Raw genomic sequence first — 24,272 nt, 5'->3', positions numbered from 1 at the left:
AAAGCCCCTGGGCCCGTTGATGACATAACTTGCATCTAGGCTCATTCATCACATAGTCCCAACCCTTGGAGCATTTGTTTCCTAAATAGAGTAGTTGTTTCAAATATGAGACTTTAGAGTCCCCAACATTAGAACTACCATTTGATAAATACACTATTGGGTTTATTGTGAAACCATGACCAAGATTGTTGCCATTGGTCAAATATAAATTCAAGCAAGTTATGCTAGTTTTTCCTCCTAATTTTTTATCTTACATAATGTTGAATAAACTAATGGATCTAAACTTGTCTTACCCATTTGGTTTTCTCTCCGATAAATATGTGATAGGAAATTAGTTTTTCGTCCTCCTCTACTCATTTGTTCTTTTTTTCTTGAGTAATTTTCCAAGATGAACTAGATTACAGCGCCCATGGTTCAGAGATCATTCCTATCCTGAATTCTGTTACACCCCCTTGCTAGTAAGCCCTTTATGAATTACGTTCAAAATACAATTCAACATCCTATTTTTGTTCTAAATCAATAGTAGAGATTAAATCCATGCACCATTTTTCTCTGTTATGAATCTAGTCTAATATTCATCCATTTAAATAGGTTGTCCTTGAGTTAAGGATAAGGACTCTTGCCTTAGCAAATATTGAAGGTAACCACCCTTTGGCCCAACAATTAGCTCAAATGCCTAGAGACACACCAAAAGGTGCATCTTGCACACTATGCCTTGGCATTCAACTCCTATATGAGAAATAGGGGACAATATAATGCAGTGTTCCACGAGGACTCGCCCCCCCCTAGGGGTCTAGTTTCCTCGCTCCCCCGCGCTCCGGGGACTTGGGGACGAGTAGGGGACGTTTCCCCACGCTCCCAAAATGGAGGAAACTCAGGGGGACGTGCCAGGGAAACGTTTCCCTTCCCTGAGGGGGCGTTTCCGAAAAGGGGGACGTGGGGGGACGTGGGGGGGTGTGGGGGGACGAGAGGGGATGAGGGGGGGCGAGAGAGGACATCGGGGGACGTGGCACACTTTTAATGCATTAAAAACCATTTTAAATTTTTAATTAACAAAACGTTGAACTTAATCTTTAATTAAGAGTTAATTAACGTTTAGGGTTTTGGAAAATCGTTGTTTCATGTTATAAAACCGGCACCCTGAACCATGAACAACACACTCACAGTGGCACAGCCTTTGCAAGTTCGCTGAGCGCTCCACTCACAGCGTTGGATTTCATTGTTCGGATTCATCATTCCAGAGGGAGTTGATTTCATCTCATGTGAATATCTAACAGCCAACTGGCATACTTGAGTAAGGCCAGGTATTCATATATACATTAGAATTTTAAATTCAGTTCAATTTATCTAAAATATATATTTGCACATATGATCACTTTATTATGTTTTTCTGTGTTGAACTTGGTGCAAATATCTAACTTCTCCAAGTTAAGGTCTCGTCTGTACTGGTTGATGTTTATCGAGGCTCTTTCTGAATAGAGGATTTGCAAGGTGGAGTAAAGCCCGACTTTCATATTTTCAGATTTGCAAATTTGCGGGTGTTTCAGAGATATAATATAATTCTGCATAAAAGCTGACCATATTCTGTTTGTGCAGTCTATCTCTCTCTCTCCAGGTGAAGTGAGGGCCCATTATTAGGTTGCCTTCATGAAAAGAGATCCATAATATATCATGTTGTGTTTCATTTCTTGTTGGAAATAAAAATCATATGCTTATTTCTCTCTCTCCAGGTGAAGCGAGGGTCCTTATTTGGTTGGCTTCATGAAAAGAGATCCATAGTATATCATGTTACTTTTCATTTCATGCTGGAAATAAAATCATATGCTTATTTCTCTCTCCAGGTGAAGTGAGGGCCCATATTAGGTTGGCTTCATGAAAAGATATCCATAATATATCATGTTACTTTTCATTTCTTGCCGGAAATAAAAATCATATGCTTATTCTGAGTGAATCATTTCACATCGACAATGGTCAGAGTGGACAAACTAGGGATCCACAATGGGAGAAGCACTGTACAAGTATTGTAAATACTAAAAAAGCTATGTTACAGTTCATAACATCTCAGGCTCCCTAGAAGGTTTTATGGTGCAGTCAGGCTATATTCAAACAAGATAATTATAATAAATTGGAGATTTATATGTTTTACGCTTTTAGTTTTAATCATGTCCATATTTATCTACTACTAACTATTTGTCTTGTGATAGTTGTTAAAGATTGAAGTTTATATTGCATGAAACATATCATTGCAGTTAGATACACTTATACCTATTGGAAGCTCAGTGTAATGTTCATTTCAAATTAAAGAAAGTTTCTACAGCTGCAAAATGTGGCTTTTTTCAGGGTAATTTCAGCTGTGCCTAATAATATAAAATTGTTTTCTATAAAAATTTAGAGCATATGGGAGCCTTTAGCATTTGGCATTTTTTGCCAATGATGACTCTTGATGTATCAGACTTGACTTTAATCTTTTATAAATTTGAATAATGTGAAATGATATTCATATCAATGATCATGCTTTGCAGCTTTTCAATTCAAACCAAATTGTCATAGTGGACTCAATTAATAAATTATATTTTATATTTATAAATTTTTAAGACCCTGACGCTCCCCCACGTTTCCTAAAAAATGGTAGGGAGCTTTTGCATAGGCTGCTCCCGCGCCCCCTCGCCCCCTCGTCCCGAAACCTTGGTGGAACATTGATATAATGTTAAAATTGGCAACTAGGGCCAAACTCCATGTGGGTCATCTTATTTATGGCAGCTGATATTTTTCTTGGATCCCTCTCATCGAGAAGTGTAGGATTGATCTAAAGATCATCCGATTCCGATAAGGATTCATGGAGTTATGAATTTATTTGTGTTATAAGACAATTCGTCAAGGTCGGCCAGCAACCAAATAAACCCCACATGTGCTCAACGTTTTAGTATAAAAGGAGATGACTTAAGAGTCATTTCACACACACTTCCATCTTGATTTCTCTCCACTTGTCTTGGGTTTTAGTGGAAGAGAAATCTAGGAGTGGAAACCCTAGACATTGGAGGAAAAGAGGCTGCCCTAGTGGCAGTCAAGAAGGAGAAATACGCTACCCTAATCTAGAGGACATAGTCATGAAGAGAAGCCCTAATGCTATCAAGAAGGAGCCATAAACAGCAATAAGCATAAACAACATGGCAAGTATGGAAAGCATGAATAGCATAGCAAGCATGTACAGCTTGGCAAACATGGCATGGACAACTTGGCAAGCAAGGAAAGCATGGCAAGCATAGCAAGCTGTGATGGGACAGCAACAAAACAATGGGACAACAAGCAAACATGGAATGGCTATATCACTAACAGTAGGACAGCAGTATGCCACATAGCACAGCAGTGGCTAGCATGGTGCAACAATGGCACATGGGACAGTGGTGCAGCATAAGGTGCAGCAGTACGATGTGTACACCATGGTCATGAGGTCCAACATTATGATGATGGGTGCAGCACGGTGAGGCGCAACATGATGACGAGATGCAGCACAATGATAGGTGAAGGAATCACCTTGAAGAATCAGTTGAAGCAACATGTCTTCAACTAATCTCATGTATCATCTTCTTAGAGATGGTCTATGCTCTTATCTAGATAAGTCAAAGTGTTGACTTCTATTGTAAATGTACTATCTCTCTCTCTCTGTTGAACTATTGACGAACATATAAGAAGAATTGATCAAGGGTTTCCCGACATTGGGGTTTGTCCCTGGCTAGCGCCACATCTTGTGTCCTCTTGTCTTCTGCGATTTATATTTATGTTCTATTTGCAATTTACTTTAACGCTGATGTGATTGCTAATCAGGAAAGGATATTGAGCTAACTATAAAATTGAAATAAATTGCTCTAAGCATAGAACATACCTGAAATTAACATGGTATCAGAGTTGAGGTGAAGACAAAGCCCAAGCAAGAGTGAAAGAGCAATCACCAAAGACAGTTGGGAAAGGACAAAAGGATCAATGGATTCCTCATCCCTCTTCAAATTCACCAAGGGTGGATTCGAAGCAGAGAATATTATCAGAATGACACAACGGAAGTTTCTAATGGCCTTCTGATCACTTCAATGGGAAGTCCGGATCTAAGGGTAGAAGGAAAGGCAGATGCCTTGTTTATAATAAGTTCGTCCATTATGCGAAGGAATATCTGAATGGCAGGGACACATCACTTGATGACGATAACAATCATTCCATGGACATCTTCAACGATCGGAGAAATGACAAGTAATGCAGGTCATCAAGAAAATAGTTGACTACTCAAAGAAAGCAAGGAACCCCAGGTATTAAGAATCAAATATTGTTTCTAATAAGATAAAGAAGCGTTATCTTATATTGGCCCTCTCCTTCAGACCCTTTGGGAATCTGGCTTATTGATTGTAGTGCTTCAAGGCACTCGATCGAATAGAAGGGTGCTCTCTCTAATTTGGTAGAGATGGAAACAATCGTGGGATTATGCTTGGAGTCAATGCCACCTATCCCAGAAAGGGTGTAGGGAATGTTACCCCTCAATTGAATGAGGGTAACTCGATTCATTTACAAAATCTCTTGTATGTACCTGATCGCAAGAAGAACTTGGTGTCCATTTCGGCAATGGAAGTCAAAGGTCACATGGTGGCATTCATCGATGGAAAGGTACATGTTTGAAAATAGAATTTTCAAAGATGCTTTTATCTTTGAGTTCAGGGTTGGCAGTTTGTATCAAGTTGCAGGATGGTCCATTAGGGACCATGTCAGTGGTCACATTGTTGAAGTTTCTAAGTTTACTTAGTTTAGAAACCCTTCATGCACTTTAACTGATTTACTCCTACCTACTTGTTATTTTTCTTTAACAAGTTATTTACAAAGTAAATATTGAAAATAAACACCAGTGCATGCTCAACATATTACAGATCAGCAACTAAAAGAAACAAGAACAAACACACCACATGACACCATTATTTTTGGACCAATGTCCCCGGAAAAACCCAATGCGGGAAAACTGGTGCAGCTATCTAAGGGTTTTCTTATTAAGCAATATCAGAGTACAATCTGGGTGCCGAAACTGGCCTACCCAATAGAGAATTTCCTTAGCAGCTATACGTCACAATTTGAGAGAAATCCCCTGGCTGAAACCCCGGAAAATCCTTTCAGCAGCTCCTCAGCACTGAACTGCTCCTGCAACCCCAGCGTCTGCCCAATCTGGACTGCGTCAGCCCCTCTCTTTCTCACATTAGCCCTACGTCAGCCTTTCTAGGCCTGCGTCAGCCCCAGGAGGCCCTATGTCAGCTCTAGGAGCCTCTGCATCAGCTGCGCTGGCCCCTCTGGTGCTCTACACAGCACTTGTTGCCTCTGCGTGGCCCTGCGTGAGCCCTTGTTGGCTATGCGTCACCCTCCTTGGCTGCTGCACTGCTCTCCTGGCACCAGTGTTGTTAAAATCGCGATAAAATCGCGATTTTATCGGAAAATCGCGATTTTTTCATCTTGCCGATCAAATCGCGATTTTTATACGAAAAAATCGCCTACTTTTTTTTTGCCGATTTTTACTGAAAAAATCGCGCTTTTTTCAAAAAATCGCGATTTTTTCGAAAAAAGCGCGATTTTTAACGAAAAAATCGTGGGGGCTCAGGACAGCATAGTTTTATAACTTTTTTTGGGTTTTTTCATGCAATGTTTTTTGAAAGAAACAAATAATTTTTGAGTGGGGTAGCTTAATGATCAAGTCTAGGCCCTAGTATGGATATGCTATTCATGGTAATGTTAAATTCTTAAAGTAAAAGTGACATTCTCCTTAATCTTCATTTTCATCCTTTTACTTAAATTTTTAACATTACCATGAAATGACTCAGGATGTTTGAGAGTGGTTCCAGCCTCATTGGATTTCATATGGAGAAAGTAGAATTTTAGATTTCAATTAAAATCCAGCAGACTTATCAGTTTTTCAGGATTTCAGGATTGGGAGATTGTAATGTTTCCAGGTGACACCACCTGCCGGGCTACCCCTGCCACCAGTAGAGGACGTGGTCTACCTCCTATAGCTCCTACTTCTAGTTCTTCAACGTCTAGATCACATCAGACTCCACTGCCATTTCCACCTGCACGGGCACCAGCATCTACATCTAGAGGGAAAGGGAAAGCTGTGGCATTTTCTCGCAAGAGGGGCAGAGGAAATCAATAGGATTAGACTTTCATTTTATTGTATATGACATTATGACATGATGAGATACATTATCATATTTTTTGTTGATATTTTGAGGCTGAGTTGGGACTTACTATTCAGGACATGATTCAATGTTATGTGTGATTTTAGTGCTAGAAATGATATTAAACATCTTATATATTAATTTTTTTATCATATTTATGTGTCAATGTATTTATTTTATGTTGTAGATGGTTTAGATATTAAAAAAATTGAAAAAAAATGAATATTTTTGTGCCAAACGATTTTTTCCCGCTTTTTTCCGATTTTTTCCCGATTTTAACGATTTTTTCCGCTTTTTTCCGGCGCCGATTAAATCCCGATCGCGATGTGTGCAACACTGCCTGGCACAACTCTGCCTTCTCTGTTTCTCTATACTCAATGCCCCTCACCTGCTCTCCCGATCACTGATTCTATCTCTCTTAGCAAACCCCGCTCTAGAGAATAGAATGACTGATCATATGGTGTGTCTTCTCCAAGTGACCCTCAAGCCTCCTCTTATACTTTTCCTGTTGACATCTCAATGGCCGAGATTAAGTCCCTAATCAACGGCTAACATTAGATCTGGCTTGATCCATGTCTTTTGGACCATTCTAAAACAGATTCATATTAATACACAATAATATTTTATTTTCCCTAAGTTTAGACTTAGGGACTCCATTAAAAATATTAATTATTTTAATATCTCCTGATCTATTTAGAATCTACCCAAACCCTTTCTGGGTATTGGAGATCTCATGTGCCCCAACCTCTCCACCAAATTTCATGGCTGAAGCACATACGATGCTACCCCAAATCAACACTCCCTCTTAGCGAGGACTGTGCTCTAGCAATACTCCTCACTGAGTATTACTCTGATCATCCGGCATCAATACCTGTGCTGATGCTAGGCCTTCCTGCCCAACATCCTCTGCACTGTTGCCTCATATACTGTTGCCCATGGTTCTGCCACTGCTACATTTGTATGACAACTCCCTTTGCATCCGTGTTGTTGCTCGTCCTTTCTCCCAACACTGCATCCGCACTCCACCTCCACTCATCATGTTGCATCGTGTTGCCCACTGTTGCACTGCAACTTAGTTACTGAGAAGTAAGTAACTGATCTCCCAATTGACCTCCCTGTTGGGCTAGAAACACCCTCTAATGCTGAAGCTCCCTCTGCCGCTGACAAGTGCTCCCTCTCTCTGACCTCTGTGTCGCTGCAACAACTCCCTGCATCTCGCACCGTTGCACACCTCGCTGTGCCTTCCTGCACTGGTGAAACACTCCTGTGCCTCTCGCACTGCTGCAGCCTACTAGCTCTATGTTGTCTTGGGACTCCTGCAGTGTAGCTCTCTCTGTCGCTCCATCCACATCCGTCTCTACCCACCCAGCCAATCCTGCTACTCCTCTTCGAGGTTCCCGTAGCAAGGTCTAATCCAAGAGGCTAGGTACCTCGAGGATCCTGCCCCTCATCGCCTGTAGTCCGTCTGACTATAGCTCGATGTCTCCCCACTTTCGCTCAAGTGGTGTGTGTGCACTCATGGCACAATCATCGTCTGTCAAAACTTCCTTCTCTGCCCGTGCTGGCGCTGCCTTAGTCTCGGAAGACTCTCCCTTATTCTTCTTCCTTGGGCACTAGGTCGCATAATGACCCATCTCCCCACAATGGAAGCACTTGACCTTGGAGAGATCTTTCTTCTTCCGCTTCTCCTGCTTTCCCTTAGATGCTAGGGCCACATCCTCCTCATGCTAAACCTTGATCCCTTTTCTGCTGCTACCTGTCTTTGATTGCCGTCTGATCTCTTCCTGGCGAAGAGCTGCCCACATCTCGTCCCAAGGTAGGAGAGTCCCTCTGCCCAGGATACTCTGGACAAACACTTCCCAATCTTCTGAGACAGCATTTAGGGTTGTCCTCACCATAAGCTCCTGATCAGGTGTCGCTCCTGTAGCAGTCAATTGGTCTCAAATCTCATTCAGTCCTCCGAGGAAGGTGTCAATCGATTGACCCTTCTTCATCTGATACGACCTCATCTAGTTCTCAAGCAGCATTCTTCTCTGCATAGAAGTATGCTGGTACAGGTTCTTGAGAGCCTCCCACATCTCAACTGTCGTTTCCTTCTCGGCTATATGTGGTACCACATGATCCTTGACGCCGTCAAAGATAATGCACTTGGCCCTCGCCATCGACTCTTCATACTTGTCATTATCATTTGGGTCGACTGGGATAGCTATCGTCTTCAAGGCGAAGTTCTTGAAACGATTCCTGTCAAGCACTGATAAGATTCTGGCCTTCCAGACTGCGAAGTTCGATGCTCCATCAAGTCTATCCTGTTCTCTTACCCCGTGTAGTGCCATGATGCTCCTCTACTTCCCTCCTGGAAGTTCTTTGTTCGACTCCTCTGAGTCTCTACTTCACATCTAGAAGTTCTCTTCTGGACTCCCTTTGGGTCCTGATTTCCCTTCTGGAAATCGTTCTGCCGCTTGTAGAGATGCCCCCTACTCTGATCGTCTTATGCAACTGCACTGCTGATCCAGGTTCCTCGGCTAGAAACCCTCAGTAACAACTCCTCTGGCCCTGCTCTGTAAGGTATTGTTCAGACTACAGTACCTCACCAGCTCCACTCTACAATATTTCTGCAGCCTTCCAGACTCCAGCAACTGCCTCTCTGTGAACTGTGTCAGCCCCTTTCTACCTCACGCTAGTTCTGCGTCACCCCAGATGGATCTGCGTCAACCCTAGGATGCCCTGCATCAGCCCTCTGGCCCTCTACATCAGCAACGCTGGCCTCTCTGAGACTCTGCGCAGCTCCCGGCTTCTTCTGTGTAGCTCTGGCTGGCTCTGCGTCACACTTCTTGCTTCTGCGCTGCTAGAAACAGCATATGTCACCTCGGGACAGTTGTTTTCTGTTGCTATTGCTTCGCTCGGCTAATGTCTTTTAGTCCTCCCGTGATCTGCAATCACGCTCTGATACCATGTTGAAGTTTCTAAGTTTACTTAGTTTAGAAACCCTTCATGCACTATTCCTGATTTATTCCTACCTACTTGTTATTTTTCTTTAACAAGTTATTTACAAAGTAAATACTGAAAATAAACATCAGTGCATGCTCAACATATTACAGATCAGCAACTAAAAGAAACAAGAACAAACACACGACATGACACCATTATTTTTGGACCAATGTCCCCAAGAAAACCCAATGTGGGAAAACCGGTGCAACTATCTGAGGGTTTTCTTATTAAGCAATATCAGAGTACAATCTGAGTGCCGAAACTGGCCTACCCAATAGAGAATTTCCTTAGCAGCTATACCTCACAGTTTGAGAGAAATCTCCTGGCTGAAACCCCGGAAAATCCTTCCGGCAGCGCCTCAGCACTGAACTGCTCCTGCAACCCCAGCATCTGCCCAATCTGGACTGCGTCAGCCCTTCTCTGTCTCACGCTAGCCCTGCGTCAGCCCCAGGAGGCTCTGCATCAGCTCTGGGAGCCTCTACGTCAGCTGCGTTGGCCCCTCTAGTGCTCTGCGCAGCACTTGGCTGCCTCTGCGTGGCCCTGCTTGAGCCCTTGTTGGCTCTGCGTCACCCTCCTTGGTTGCTGCGCTACTCTCCCAACACAATCTTTTGCCTTCTCTTGTTTCTCTATACTCAATGCCCCTCACTTGCTCTCTCGATCACTGATTCTATCTCTCTTAGCAACGCCGCTCTAGAGAATAGAATGATTGATCATCTGGTGTGTCTTCTCCAAGTGACCCTCAAGCCTCCTCTTATACTTTTCTTGTTGACATCTCAATGGTCGAGATTAAGTCCCTAATCAACTGCTAAGATTAGATCTAGCTTGATCCATGTTTTTTGGACCATTCTAAAACAGCTTCATATTAATACACATTAATATTTTATTTTCTAAGTTTAGACTTAGGGACTCCATTAAAAATATTAATTATTTTAATATCTCCTGTCTGTTTAGAATCTGCCCAAACCCTTTCTCGGTATTGGAGATCTCATGCGCCCCAACCTCTCCACCAAATTTCGTGGTTGGAGTACATCCGATGCTACCCCAAATCAACACACATCTCATCTATCGCAATCAGAGGTCTACTTATTATGGGGCCCTACCCGATGTGAGTTAGATAGTGACGGGGATGCCTAAACTTAAGAAGAGCATGAATGTACATGTCTGAGATGTACCGAAAGAAAATCTTACAAGGGGACCATTCCCCTCATGTAGCAAGTCCACATGTTTGGAACAACCCGAGGGGTTTGAGATTCATGATCGGGAATCTCATGTATGCAGGTGGAAGAAAGCCCTCTATGGCTTGAAGAAAAACACCCTGGGCATAGTATGAGAGGATTGATAGCTGTCTGATGAAGCTGAGATTCACTAGGAGTAAAATCGATCCAAACCTTTGCTTGAAGGTTATGGATGATAGACCTCTCATACCGACACCTTCTAAGGACGACCTCTTTCTGACGGGTGTGGACCCTCTCATTTGCAGAAGTAAGAAGGAGTTGGATTTCGGAGTTGGAATGGTGAACAACAAGCACGTGACTACCTCTATGGGGTCAGAAGTTATGTGGTATGGATACCGACCTAATTTGGGAAATGCGTCTGAGTTTCACAAACTCATACTAGCATTGATGTTCTTAGTGAACTCCCATCCGGATATATGTTTTGCAGTTAGCATGGTGAGCTCATATATGGTTGAGCCTCAATAGATTGGTGCCAAGAATCTTCTGAGATAACTGCGGGGCACAATCTCTCTTGGATTGAGATACACTGCCGGAAATGTGAAGCTGCATGATTATTCGAATGCTGACTGGGCAGGCAATGTGGAGGATCTCAAGAGCACTTTTGAGTGTTGATTCTCTTTGGGTTCTGCTCGATATCCTGGATTAGAAGGAAGCAGAAGTCGATTGCCATAAGCACCACTGAGACCGAATACATAGCTACAAGTATGATCTCGTGTGAAGCTGCTTGGTTATGGAAGCTCTTCAGTGAGCTATTTGTACACATGATGGGTACCATTGTGATCTTCTATGTCAACCAGGGGGGGATTCAATTGTTGAGGAAACATGTATTCTATGATTGCTCCAGCATATATACATCAGATACTACCTTATCTGGGATATGGTACATCGATGAGCGAGGAGGTTCCATCACATTGAGACTGATGTACAGGTTGCAGACATTCGGTCAAAGCCCCAGGGAAAGGTCAAATTTGTGACTTTCCCAAATGACTTGGAGTCGTTGAAAGACCCTCTTATGAGAGTCCTGCATGATGCATCCATTGAGCTCTAGGAGCTCCGAGGGGCTTGGGCTACTTCTTGGAACAACGAGCGACCATAGGGCGACTCACCCTCCCCTAATGGTGCGCTGTGTACAAGGTAAATGGCTTAGCCTTCCCCTGCGATACCCCGTGGCGACTTAGGGACAGGATGAGTGATTCTCTTGTCGAGGCATCCTACCCATGCAGTCTAGGACTCATGGGAAGTACCTCTCATCTGGCCAATGAGTAGGGAAATGGGGTTAGGGACCATAGTAGTACTATTGATGGACGCATCGTCGTATCTACCGTACTCCCTATGCTAGGATGACCTCCATTGATTTGGGATCAGTATGAGTGGTTTGAGACACTCTCTTGTGATATTGATCTAGGATCAATAAAACTGACTTCGAGTCAATAAGAGTGATATGACACACTCTCTTCATATGGAACTAACTTCGGGTTAGTAGAGAATGGTATGAGACATTCTCGATCAATTCTTATTCTTCATGGTTCAGCAAAGAAAAGCAGAGCAGTGCAGGGCACTGATGGCAGAGATAGTACAATCGAACAAATGGATCAGCGAATGGAGTTCTCCCTAGTTGAGAGGGAGTGTTAAAATTGGCAACTAGGGCCAAACTCTATGTGGGTCATCATATTTATTGCAACTGATATTTTTCTTGGATCCCTCTGATCGAGAGGTGTAGGATTGATCTAAATATCATCCGACTCCAATAAGTATTCATGGAGTTATGAATTTATTTGTGTTATAAGACAATTCGTCAAGATAGGCCAGCAACCAAATAAACCCCACATGTGCTCAACTTTTTAGTATAAAAGGGGATGACTTGAGAGTCACTTCACACACTTCCATCTTGATTTCTCTCCACTTGTCTTGGATTTTAGTGGAAGAGAAATCTAGGAGTGGAAACCCTAGATGTTGAAGGAAAAGAGGTTGTCCTAGCCGCAATCAAGAAAGAGAAATACGTTGCCCTAATCTAGAGGATGTAGTCATGAAGAGAAGCCCTAATGCTATCAAGGCAGCCTAAACCTATACGTTGGTCCCTACTAAAAAGCAGTCAAGGAAGACAATACCATGCCCTAACGCAGACCTAAAGGCTGCCCTAACGCAGACCTAAAGGCAGCCCTAACGAAGCTATCCTAAGGCAGCTCAAGAAGAAGGAGGACATTGATGTGAAGGGTCTGTTTTGGGAAAGAAAACATCTGTAATAAGGCCGAGCTGCTACAGGAGGTAGGCCGCAGGACTAGAGGCAAATCTGGGCAAGATTTAGGGTGTTTCTCTTCACTGTTTTGGGTCCAAGTTTGAGCAGGTGACAAGGCCAAAGAGCAGCATTGAATCTGGACTGTTTGGTGCGGATTAGGGTGAACTTCTTCCTGAAATTGAAGGCTGCAAATCCCTGTTGTAATTACAGTGGGACACAGGACTGTTTGGATGAGTTGTGGAGGGTCGTAAGGCCATACTCCTACAACAGTTACATGGCACAGGCAGCGTAGGACAGCAGCTTCTCAAGGGAGGTAAGCCGCACTCTTTTCAAGGACTGTTGCAGAGTTTAGAGGTGGTTGTTAGGGTACTGTTGATGCCCTAACCAGAGTTGCAGAACTACAACAGTGCACCAGCATTCAAGTATAAGTATGAGGATAATTGGATGATAAGATTGTTGCTAGAAGGATCAGTGTATGTATGACAGCAGCAAGCATAGACAGCATGGCAAGTATGGAAAGCATGGACAGCATAGAAAGCATGTACAGCTTGGCAAGCATGGCATGGACAGCATGGCAAGCATAGCAAGCTGTAATGGGACAGCAACAAAACAATGGGACAGCAAGCAAACATGGAATGGCTATGTCACTAACAGTAGGACAGCAGTATGCCACATAGGATAGCAGTGGCTAGCATGGTGCAACAATGGCACATGGGACAGCAATGCAGCATAAGGTGCAGCATTACGATGTGTACAGCGTGGTCGTCGGGTCCAGCATTATGATGATGGGTGCAGCATTGAGGTGCAGCGTGATGACGAAATGCAGCACAATGATAGGTGAAGGAGTCACCTTGGAGAATCAGTTGAAGCAACATGTCTTCACCTGATCTCATGTATCATCTTTTTAGAGATGATCTATGCTCTTATCTAGATAAGTCAAAGTGTTGACTTTTGTTGTAAATGTACTATCTCTCACTCTCTGCTGAACTATTGAAGAACATATAAGAAAAATTGATCATGGGTTTCCCCACATTGGGGTTTATCACTGGCTAGCGCCACATCTTGTGTCCTCTTGTCTTGGCTTGTGTTCTGCGATTTATATTTATGTTCTATCTGCAATTTACTTTAACGCTGATGTGATTGCTAATCTGGAAAAGATATTGAGCTAACTGTAAAATTGAAATAAATTGCTCTAAGCATAGAACATACATAAAATTAACACATGACCACTATATAAATTTGTTTCTCCATTTTTCACAAATTTGTTTGCTATTTTGGACTATGCATGAGGGTTATTAGCTATCAAACAATTTGGCATGCATTTGGAGACCAAAAACTTCTGTTTTTTCAAGATTTTTCAACCACTTGGAGACTTAAAAAACATTAGGGAACAAAAAAGAAAACCTAATGTTTTTCTAAACTTGTAGTGCTTTCAGATCAGAGATAATTGGAGTATGTTCAAGCACATTCATTGCAAGAAGCATAACAGCTTGACCCAAAACAATGTAATGATGTGGTGCCCATGCTCTATAATCTTAAGCTTCACAACAAACAATTAAAAGCAAGCAACAATAGTGATGTCATTGAGTTGGTAAGATTGATCCAACATCAGATTGGATCGTGGAGACAATGGAGCCAATGTTTTGAGATAAGGATTTCCCTTCGTGGGACAATGATCCAATATACTTAACAACAAAGGTGCGGTCAAGATCTTCCAATTACTTGTCATAATCCCAAGGTTCTTGTGATTATGATCATTTATTCTTCTATGGCATGGAATTCCACCATCCATTGCAGTTGGATTTCAGATCATTTTTTTCCCTTTGAACATTTAAAGTATTTAAAATTTTGATGCTCATTCTTCATTGTTGACAAATTTTCAATGTTAACATTTATTATGAATATTAAATACTTCTAGTATTTGCATGAGCTTAAGTCATTATACAACCTAATTTTATCGAGTCGTCATGAAATGGAAAATGCCTGATCTTTTTCTCATTAAACCATGAATATTTCATGTATTTGTTAAGATGCCAAGTTTTGTGCCTAGGCAACCATGGTTCATAAGTGATGGTGTAGGTGACCAGTTTTAAAATTTGGATGCAGGAGGCATGTGAGGAAAGGGTGCTTACAAATAAATATTTAAATGTCTATATCAATAAAACTGGAAAATGGGAAATATAAAAACTAAGAACATAGAAACATAAAAGTTAAAATTAAAATGATATGATATTAGTTACAATAATGTAAATGTCAAAAACACAATTCCAATTTCGCATTCATGATTTCATTTTAGTGAACAAATCAGGGATCATACCAGGTTTGTATGAATGTATATTGGCACCCAAACTGATCAATGTTATGGCCATTTCCAGTAAATCACCTCTTGTACAAGCAAGAATAAGAGGGGTTCTTCCTTCCTTATCTATCCACTGCATATGAAATATGAAAGAAAAAAGAATAGATATTTATCAACTGGCAATATACAAAGAAAAAGCAAGAATACAAATACAATATCAGCAAAATTATAAAGAGTATTAAAAAATTTATATTTAGCATTGACACAACAGGAACAACCAACTAGCTATAATGTTTTTTCATAAAGCCATGCCAGAAATTAAAGAATGCAAACAAACTACTAGTGAAAATATAGTTAGCATACATCTTTCACAATATTCAAATTCGAAGCAATAAAAGAGTGAGGTAGCAGTGCATTTTACTATTGGAGGTAGCATGCAAGATCATCCACAAAAGATCAGTAAAGAATGTTCAAAGCAATAAGAAAACCCAACACATTATTCATCCAATAACTGCCAAAATTTTTCCTACTCATAATTTTAGCAGAGGATGACAAACGGATAGGTGAGACCATAATAAGGAGAACCCACATTGTTTGATACAAGTACCATGGAGACATCAAAACATTGAGGTAGAAGGAAATTGCATTCAAGCCTCCACTTTATATTATGTGGTAAGTTTGATTTTCTAGCATTTGGCAATGGCAAGCAAAAGTAGGGAAGGTAAGAGGCCACTACTAAGGACAGCATTGAAATTTCTTTCAAGGAACAAAAGGCTTAATTTTGCAATAATAAGCTAGATAGAAACAAATGAAATTTGAAGAGAAATATAACTGTCAAGAAAGAAGGGATCCTTTGGTGAAGTAAAAGGAAGCAGGTGTTGCAGGAACAACAAATACATGAGATTGAAGCAACCAAAGGAGATGGAGAAGCCATTACAAGCTCTAGGCACTACCAGAGAGTAACAGAATATCTATATTCTAGAAGAAAGAACTAGCCTAGAGCTCAAGCAAACGCATGCAACTTTTGATGTATGACCTTCCAAATATAACACTACCTTCCATGTTCTCAATGTACTCGAGCACCCACCATATCAAAACATTTATGCAAAAGCTCAAGAAATTTCCTGAGAGCTTTAGTCCAACACTTTACAAGGAAATTATCGGTTTCCAATTTTCCAAGAGAAAGTTTTCAAGATACTCAACCACATGCCATATCAAAAGTGGTATGTAGAAGCTCAAGCAACTTCTGATGGAAATATGTGTCCATAAGTAATAACAATGGTAGAGACACGAAAGGTATCGCTCCCAACCTTCACTCAGACTAACCTCATAGACATAAGTCAACGGAGATGATGAAACAACAATAAACAGAGAAATTGATGTGTGAAAGTACCATACTGAGGAGCACTAGGGGGCATCAATCAAGTGGTAAGGCTTGGAAGCAGACTTGTTGTTAGTCCCAAGTTAGTAACAATGATGTGCTACCATATAGTGTATTTTTGTTCATAGTGACTTATACTGATACATGTCATCAATAGAACAATTATGTGTTGATGGAAAATGTAAAATTCCCTTCCCAGAATGTCTTGGAAAACCCACAAATTTTCTGAGTTTATATAGTCTGACTCACTGGAATTTTTACAGACAGTTTGTATGCAAAGTACTGGAGATGTATTTCTTTAATTTTAGATTCATGTAAACACACAGGGATGGAACAATAGCTTGTATGAATGCTTCAGAACAACATTACAATGATTTTTCAAGCACAGCAAGGATAAGCACAACTGATATAACATTGACAGCCACTAAATGACACCATATCCACTGAGTTGTGGTCCCAGAAATTACACAACAGTATTCCAAAGGCTCATAGCTATATTATTGCAATGATAAATAACAAAACAAAACACAGTGAACAAATGAACCTGGGACAGACGCTGCTCATGAGATATCATCCACAGTCACCTTCAGCATTAATTAAACAGAGATTTGAGCCAGCTACAAGAGATACTCGTCCTTTTTCTTAAGTGCATGCTTCAGCCAGAGGTATTAGGCACATATCAGCTCACAAATTTGGTCTTTGACAGCAGATAAGGCTTGTTCCTTTCCAGCTTACAAACTCAGATATGTATTCAGGCTATTGTGCATAATACAGTCCCTTCACATCACCAAACATTCAGCCTAAAATACATTGGAATACACAGCCACTACTAGGGAATAGAACTCGGCCATACAGACCCAAACTCCACCAAAAATAAAGGTATTTCGTGTAGCCAACAGAAAGAGAACACGGCCTCCTTTTTCGACTGAGAACTCGTCCCACAGAGGTGGTGGAACCCGGCCCTCACAAGCTGATGAACCCAACCCTTAATAAGATGAAACTCGGCCAGTTAAGAAAGGAGCAACTCAGCCTCTTTTCCAATGCCAGACTCAGCTATTCTTCCAGGGCTTTGACCCACTGACTTATGGCAAAGTGTGGCCCCTCTTTAATGACAATATTGACTTCAGTTTTGCCTTGGAACTTCCCTCGCAAAATGGTATATAGAAAATACAAAATCATAAGATAAAATCAACTGATAAAACCTTGTACCTCTATGATCTTTTGCAAATCTTCTTATCCTTGGTAACACAATAGTGAAATCTGAGTGATTTCACTTTTTGAACCAACTAGGGTGTATATATTATATAGTTTCAACACTGAAGTAGTAATGGCCGCTAGAATTTCCTAAACCCTAAGCATCTTTCCAAAAACTCTTCAAGAGTTTATTTTCTCAAAATGCAAAAGATAGAATGAGGAGAGACTCTTCAATTTTTACCCCTTTATAATTTAGTGGTCACTTTTGCCACCATTTTCCCTTTTAATTTTTATAGAATCACTTTAGGAATTTTTAACTTTTAAAATATAAAATGAAAGTGACTTTTCGTTAGCCTAGGATATGTCTCATTTCTCATCTCTTAGGCAGTAACAAAGTTTTCCTAGGCGAATTATGTTCCCTTCTTAAAAAAATTCCCCCGCCTTAGCGTATGGGAACTTTATTAAGCTAAAAAAACCTTGTCTTATGTCTCATAAGCAGTTGGGGACATTACAAAAAATTTCATTTTTACTTTGTGAGTAAATTACGATGCAAGTCACAAGGCCATCAATGTGAAGATGCCATTAAAAAGTCCTAATCAATTGGGTGTTACCTTCCAAACATGAACTTCAAATGTTACAAAGTCCTTTAACAAAGTGCAATCCTAGGGGCAGTTACAAAGATAGACAAATGTCACCACAACTATACTTGCTCTCATTTTAGGTTGTTTCTTTTTTTGGCACAAAGGGGGAAATCCTAGAAAATATTTTTTTTTTGTATTTTTAGAATAAGACGGATTGTGGAATTTGCCAATGCCAATGCCAATCCGATTTGGACTATAGATGAAGCTCAGTGAACCAAAGAGTTTGAATGTTATGAAGAGGCAAAGTTAGGTTATTGACAATATGCTCTAACCAACCACATAGATCTTTTCAATATGCCAAAAGTAAAAGAAGGGCCCTTCCAAAGATGCAACTTGCACCAATTGCAAAATAGCCAAGTATAATGTGCATCCATGAACAAGAAAAGGGACAATAACAGCCTCTCAATATGCAGAAGTGACAGTAGCAATATCCATTAAATGAACATTGATTACAAGAAGGGATAGGGGGTTTCAACCCAAATCTTGGCCTCCTCTTACCAGGACAAATCTGCCCTTCTATAAAGATTACATAAGTAATTTGTAAGGGTAATTCCAACCATCAAATTAAGCCATGAAAAATGGGGAAAAGATGAAAAACCTCAACTAGAACTCGTCCTTTTTCCAATCCTCCAAAGATACTCTACTATGTCCTTAGAGGGGAGTTCACTATCTTCCAACCATGCCTTTAGCAAATGAGAATAGATCTCCCTTTAAAGCTTTCCTCTCAAAAATTTATCCAATAAATTAATGTTTTTTATGAAGCCCTAGAATCCTCCTAAAGTGGAGCACTCTCTTCTGCCTTTTGAGTGGAAAAGAAATGCTTTGAATAGGGTGCATATTGCCACTCTTCATTGTATAAATTTCTGTATATGACTTTTATTGCAAATCAGTGTTGCGAAAATCACGATTTTATCGCGATAACATCAAAAAATCGCAGTTTTTTTCATTTTCCCGATAATATCCCACGATTAATTCACTGATTTTTCATTTTGAAAAAATCAGGATTTAATCCCGATTTTTTCAAAAAATCACGATTTTTTGGGAAAAAATCTTGATTTTTTTAATTTTTTTAATTTTTTTAATTTTGCTGATTTTTCCTGATTTCAGACCCTCTCTGATTTAATCCCGATCACGATTTTCACAACATTGTTGCAAATTCAAAAATTCCACCTCTCTTGTATCTAATCCCTAAGAGCTTTGCTAATCTGACATATGTAATTGTGGCTGCAAACAGCACCAAATACTTGCTTTCACTTCAGCCCAAATCATTATTAAGGTCAAGGGAAAAGCTCCCAAATAAATGTCTTTCAATGTTAACAAGTTACAGCCTTTAGGGCACACTTTTCAATGCACATAACTGAAATAATATTATTACAGCATATTTTCCAGCACCTGTTTTTCATTCTGATTTGACATAATGTAGGGCTGAAATTGTTAAGTGTGTTAATACATATCTTGAAGATAAGAGGGCAGATCAATTTCAGCCTTAGGGCCTCTGAAGTATATAATTGTGGCAGCAAACAGCACCAAATACTTAATTTCACTTCAGCCCAAATCACCATGAAGGTCAAGAGAAAAGCCCCCAAACAAATGTATTTCAATGTTAACAAGTTACAGCCTTTAGGGCACACTTTTCGATGCACATAACAGATCTGAAATAACATTATTGCAGAATATTTTACAGCAGTAAATCTGCCCTCTTATCTTCAGGATATGCATTAACACTCTTAACAATTTCAGCCCTACATTATGTCAAATCAGAAAGAAAAACAAGTGCTGGAAAATACTCAATCAAGAAGACAACACAAACTGAAGTTTGTGAAAATCAAATCTGCAAATACATGACAGTTAAAACACTTCATTTATATATAAATGATAAAGCTTGTACAATTTCAAACTCTCCAAACCCTAGCCACCAACTCCTCCTAGCTAGGAACCATTTCTAACTAAATCTGCTGACTCGACCAAGAATCCTCGATAGATTAGTATCACCATCAACAAGCTCTCCTTGGCTCAAGCAAATCTGCCCCTTGTCTTCTCCTCAACGAGCATAAAATGTGGCACTAGGGTTTGAAAAACCCTAGTTTTCTTCCCTCACAAATGCTACAGGATCCTCCTTAGGCTGAAACCCTAACCCTATAACTCCCCACGAACTTCTCCAAGAACCCTAGTGCACAAAGAAAAAAGAGAATACAATGTGTTAAATATTGTAGCTCAGATAGGTGGTCTAATCTTGAGAGGTGTCATTGAGGCTAGAAACACAGAGGATTTAATTATCTCCAAGCCCATGTAAATTTTCCAAAGTTTCACCTAGGGAAAATATCTTAATTATGTCAATTAGTGATTTTTTAAATATTTCCTAATTCTAAACTTAGAGAAAGTGGACAGTTAATTGACATTAGTAGGGATAAGATCGATTTACATCTAGAAGCTTGTAGAACGTTTCTAAGATGATCTTAGAAAGTTTCACTTGATCGATTGGATCAAGTGAACTTCTAATCATGGCCATTCATTTGTGAATGAGAGATTATAAAGGGAGATCAATGAGAAGCTTTAGAGACACATCGAGTGGATGATTTTCAGTGAGACACTAGGACGGTTTCAGCAACAACGAATGGGAGAAGAATGTCCAGAGGCTTTTTCTATCAATTATTTTCTACAAGACACCAAGTTTTTCCAATGAGGCTATGATCTTCAAGAGGAGATCGAGTTGCTCAGTAAATTTGCAGGAGTAGAGGCCGAGAAAATTTCCAGGAGGCAGTGTGAGTCTTCTAGAGGCCAATGTGAGTTTTCTAGATGAGGTGCGAATTACCATGAGGGCAAATCGAGTTTTCTAGAAAGAAGATCGAGTTTTCAGAGCACGGTGCGAGTTTGCCAGGAGACAGTGCAAATTGTCAAAAGACTAGTGCAAGTTGCCAGGTTGCCAGTGCGAGTTGTTGGAGACAGTGTGAATTGTAGAAGAGGAAGTCGTGGGGTTTCTTTAAGTTGATTTGATTAGTAGAAGTGAAGAAAAAATATTGTTGGCGCTTTGCCAACGCTAGGCAAGCAATTGTAATTTCTCAATAGCAGTTTTTGTTGAACATAATAATATAAACCCTCAGACCTGAAAACAAGGATTTCCCACACTGGGGTTTTTCTAGGGACATCTGTCCAAAAACACGTGTGCCAATTGTCTGATTGATATCTCATATATTTCACTACAATTTTTATTTTGTGAATGGTGTTGTTCATGTTGTTATTCATTACTTCTAGCAAAAGAATTAATTTGTCGTGAACAAGTAATAGAAAATAACTAACTAGGTTAATAACACCTTTTGGGTAGTCATAAATTTCACATGGTATCAGAGCGGCCATAGTGCTAAGGTTATAAATCAAAGGTTTTCACACAAATAGATCTCTTATGATGTATTGGAGTTTATTTTTCGAGGGTTTCAAAAATGGCTTCAGCTGGATTGAAGGATCAGGATGTTGAGTTTTGTAGCATCGGGAGGTATTCTTGCATGCCAAAAGGCCTCCCAAGTCAGCCCAAGAAAATTGTACAAAATGAAAAAAATTAAAATAATTATTTTGGGCTTCATGTCATCCCCACAAGTCAAGTCGGCCCCACAAGTGAAGGGGTGTGACTTTTGGTCAACAATCACCCCATCTAACTAATATAAATACTAGATGACCTCCTCTTTGAACAATTCAGACATCCCATCAATCTCTTCTATTTTGATCCATACATGCGAGGAAAGGAGGAAAAAATTTGAAAGTTTGAAGCTGCATTTAACCAAAGTTGACCTACTCATTTGACAAAGTTTGATTTGCTTCATTTGATCAAGTTTCTGACTGACTTTGACTGAAGTTACAGGCTTAATTTGACCAAGAAAAGAGGTTGTGTTTGACCGAAAATCTAAACTATTTGACCATAGAGAGGACAGCTTGTCCATGTTTTCATCGCAGGGTTGACCGTAATTTGGATTGCAGGAAGTCAACCGCACGTCTGAATTAACCATTGTGACCAACCACAGACCTGAAGTTGATTGCAGGAGACTGTTGACAAGGCCGAAAGTTTACCAAAAGTGATTATTTTGAAGGGTTTGACGAACATTGACTAGCTGATATTTTGACCAGGTTTGAAGGGTACCTTTGACCTAATTTTGGCACAAATTCCTAGAATAATTTTGAATGTAATTATTGTTGAAGAACAATTTCTCCTAAGAAGATAAGTTTGTTGGGTTTTTCTGAAGGTTGGGTTTTCCCAAGGTAAATTTGTTGCCTCTTTGTTGCTTGGTTGTCTCTTTATGATCCTACTATTATCAATGTATTATTGTTAAGATTTTCTATGTATAATAGCTTAATGATACATGTGACATAGGTTAACTTGATCAGAGAATCATTGGACAGTAATTACCAAATCAGAAGATCAGTTTCTTTTATAGAAAATCAACACGGTACCAGAGCCTTAGTGAAAGAGCAACCATCAAAGTAACTTGAAGAAGCTAATTTTGGGAAAGTCTGCCATTAGCCAAATGTTCTCAAGCCCTAGAATCGCAGAAGAAAGGTTGACCTTTGATGAATGTCTAAACCCGATTATAGTGATAAGTTTGTGATGCATTCTAAAGGACATTTGAAGGGTTGAATAAGGCTTGTCTAATGGCACCTCCAAGAGCAGAACTCAGAAGCCAAGAAGGCATTCTAAGATGGCAGAAAGCATGACAAGAATTTGAGGTATGAGCCCTTTTGAATGATTAAGGAAAACTTACTACCTGAAATGGTCTAATTCAAATAATTTGTTCTATTACTTGAGTTTTCATATCATGCTTTAGATGATGACACATTTTTCAAGAATGTCATGTGGTATGGTAAATATGATTATTTGAAATTTGGATCAAAGGAACGATGTCAATTTGATTCAAGTTACTTTCTGAGCAGAGTTGCGGGGGAGTGCTCCCCCCCCCTTCAAACCCGCTCCCAATCCGCGCTTTGGGCAAGAGCGGGTCGGGAGCGCACTCCCGAAATAGCTCCCGCTCCTGATAAAAAAAATTGTGCTCCCTGCCAAAATCGGGAGTGATATCGGGAGTGTCGCTCCCGTCGCTCTCGGAGCGAAAATTACAGCTCGAGAGCGATCAGGGAGCGATCGCTCCCGAGCATGAAATTTTCGCTCCGGGAGTGATTCGACCGACGCCGGGAGCAATCCAGGCGAGAAAAAAAACGCGGACGCGAAAAAAAAAAATCAATTTAAAAAAAAAATTATGTTTTAAAAACACAATGGGGCAAAAAAATTTCATTATCACTTGAATGAGTTGAGTAGAAGCTGGAGAGCAAGAGCAAAGGAGCGAGGAGAAGTGAGGAGCAAGCGCCGAGGAGCAAGGAGCAAGCCTGCAAAGAGGTTAGTAACTTAGTAATTTAGTTAGTTTAGTTAGTTTAATTTAGTTAGGTAGTAATTTAGTTAGTTTAATTTAGTTTATTAACTTTATTTAGTTAAAAAATCATGAATCTAAATTAAATTAATTAATCTAAAATTCTAAATAAATTAAATTAATTTGCAGATTCAAAAGCCTACAAATATCAAACATCATGGACCTGGCTATATTTCTTGGCATTTTCCTCTTCTTGGTCCCTTTTATGGTTATTATGGTGCTGGAGAGTAGGAAATGGTGGGGCCAAAATGAAGAGGGGGATGAAGAAGCTAGAGAAAGTGGATTTGATGAAAACCCCGGTGAGGAGGAGCTGGAGGAGGGTGAACATGACTCTCAAAAAACTAAACAAGACCAAACCCCATTGTGGACATATGGTAACAGGCCTGAAGCAGGGAGAGTGGGTGGAACCACTAAATTTCATTGCCCCCATTGCAACAATGATTACACAGGTTCATACACCCGTGCCAGAAAACATCTCTGCGGGAAAAGGCTATGGGATGGAGACAAACAAATAGGAATCAAAACTTGTCCAACGGTGTCAGCAGCGTATAGAGCCAAATACATAAGGGAAGAGGAGGAAACCCAATACAAATCAAAAAAATCAAGGGGTTTCTTTGAACCAACCTCACAATCACAAGCACAAAGAACTCCTTCAGCCTCCTCCCAAGGTAGTGGATATGGAGGCACAGGGTCATC

General features: G+C 40.3%; 1 protein-coding gene across 2 annotated transcripts in view; it reads right to left on the bottom strand.

Annotated features, from left to right (window-relative positions):
• LOC149228193 (putative E3 ubiquitin-protein ligase XBOS34) overlaps window positions 1-24,272 on the bottom strand; it is a 285,882-nt gene that overhangs the window by 139,115 nt on the left and 122,495 nt on the right. For both annotated transcript variants that reach the window (XM_089378092.1, XM_089378093.1), the window contains one exon: window positions 14,974-15,088. In XM_089378092.1, coding sequence (XP_089234218.1) covers window positions 14,974-15,088 — 115 coding nt within the window. The remainder of the gene's footprint in view (window positions 1-14,973; window positions 15,089-24,272) is intronic.

Source organism: Pinus tabuliformis, chromosome J (genome assembly GCF_031772625.1).
Source record: "Pinus tabuliformis cultivar Carrire ecotype Pingquan chromosome J, CPIR1, whole genome shotgun sequence".
In the NCBI taxonomy this organism is placed as follows: Eukaryota; Viridiplantae; Streptophyta; class Pinopsida; order Pinales; family Pinaceae; genus Pinus; species Pinus tabuliformis.
This window is presented reverse-complemented; position numbering and strand designations above follow the sequence as displayed.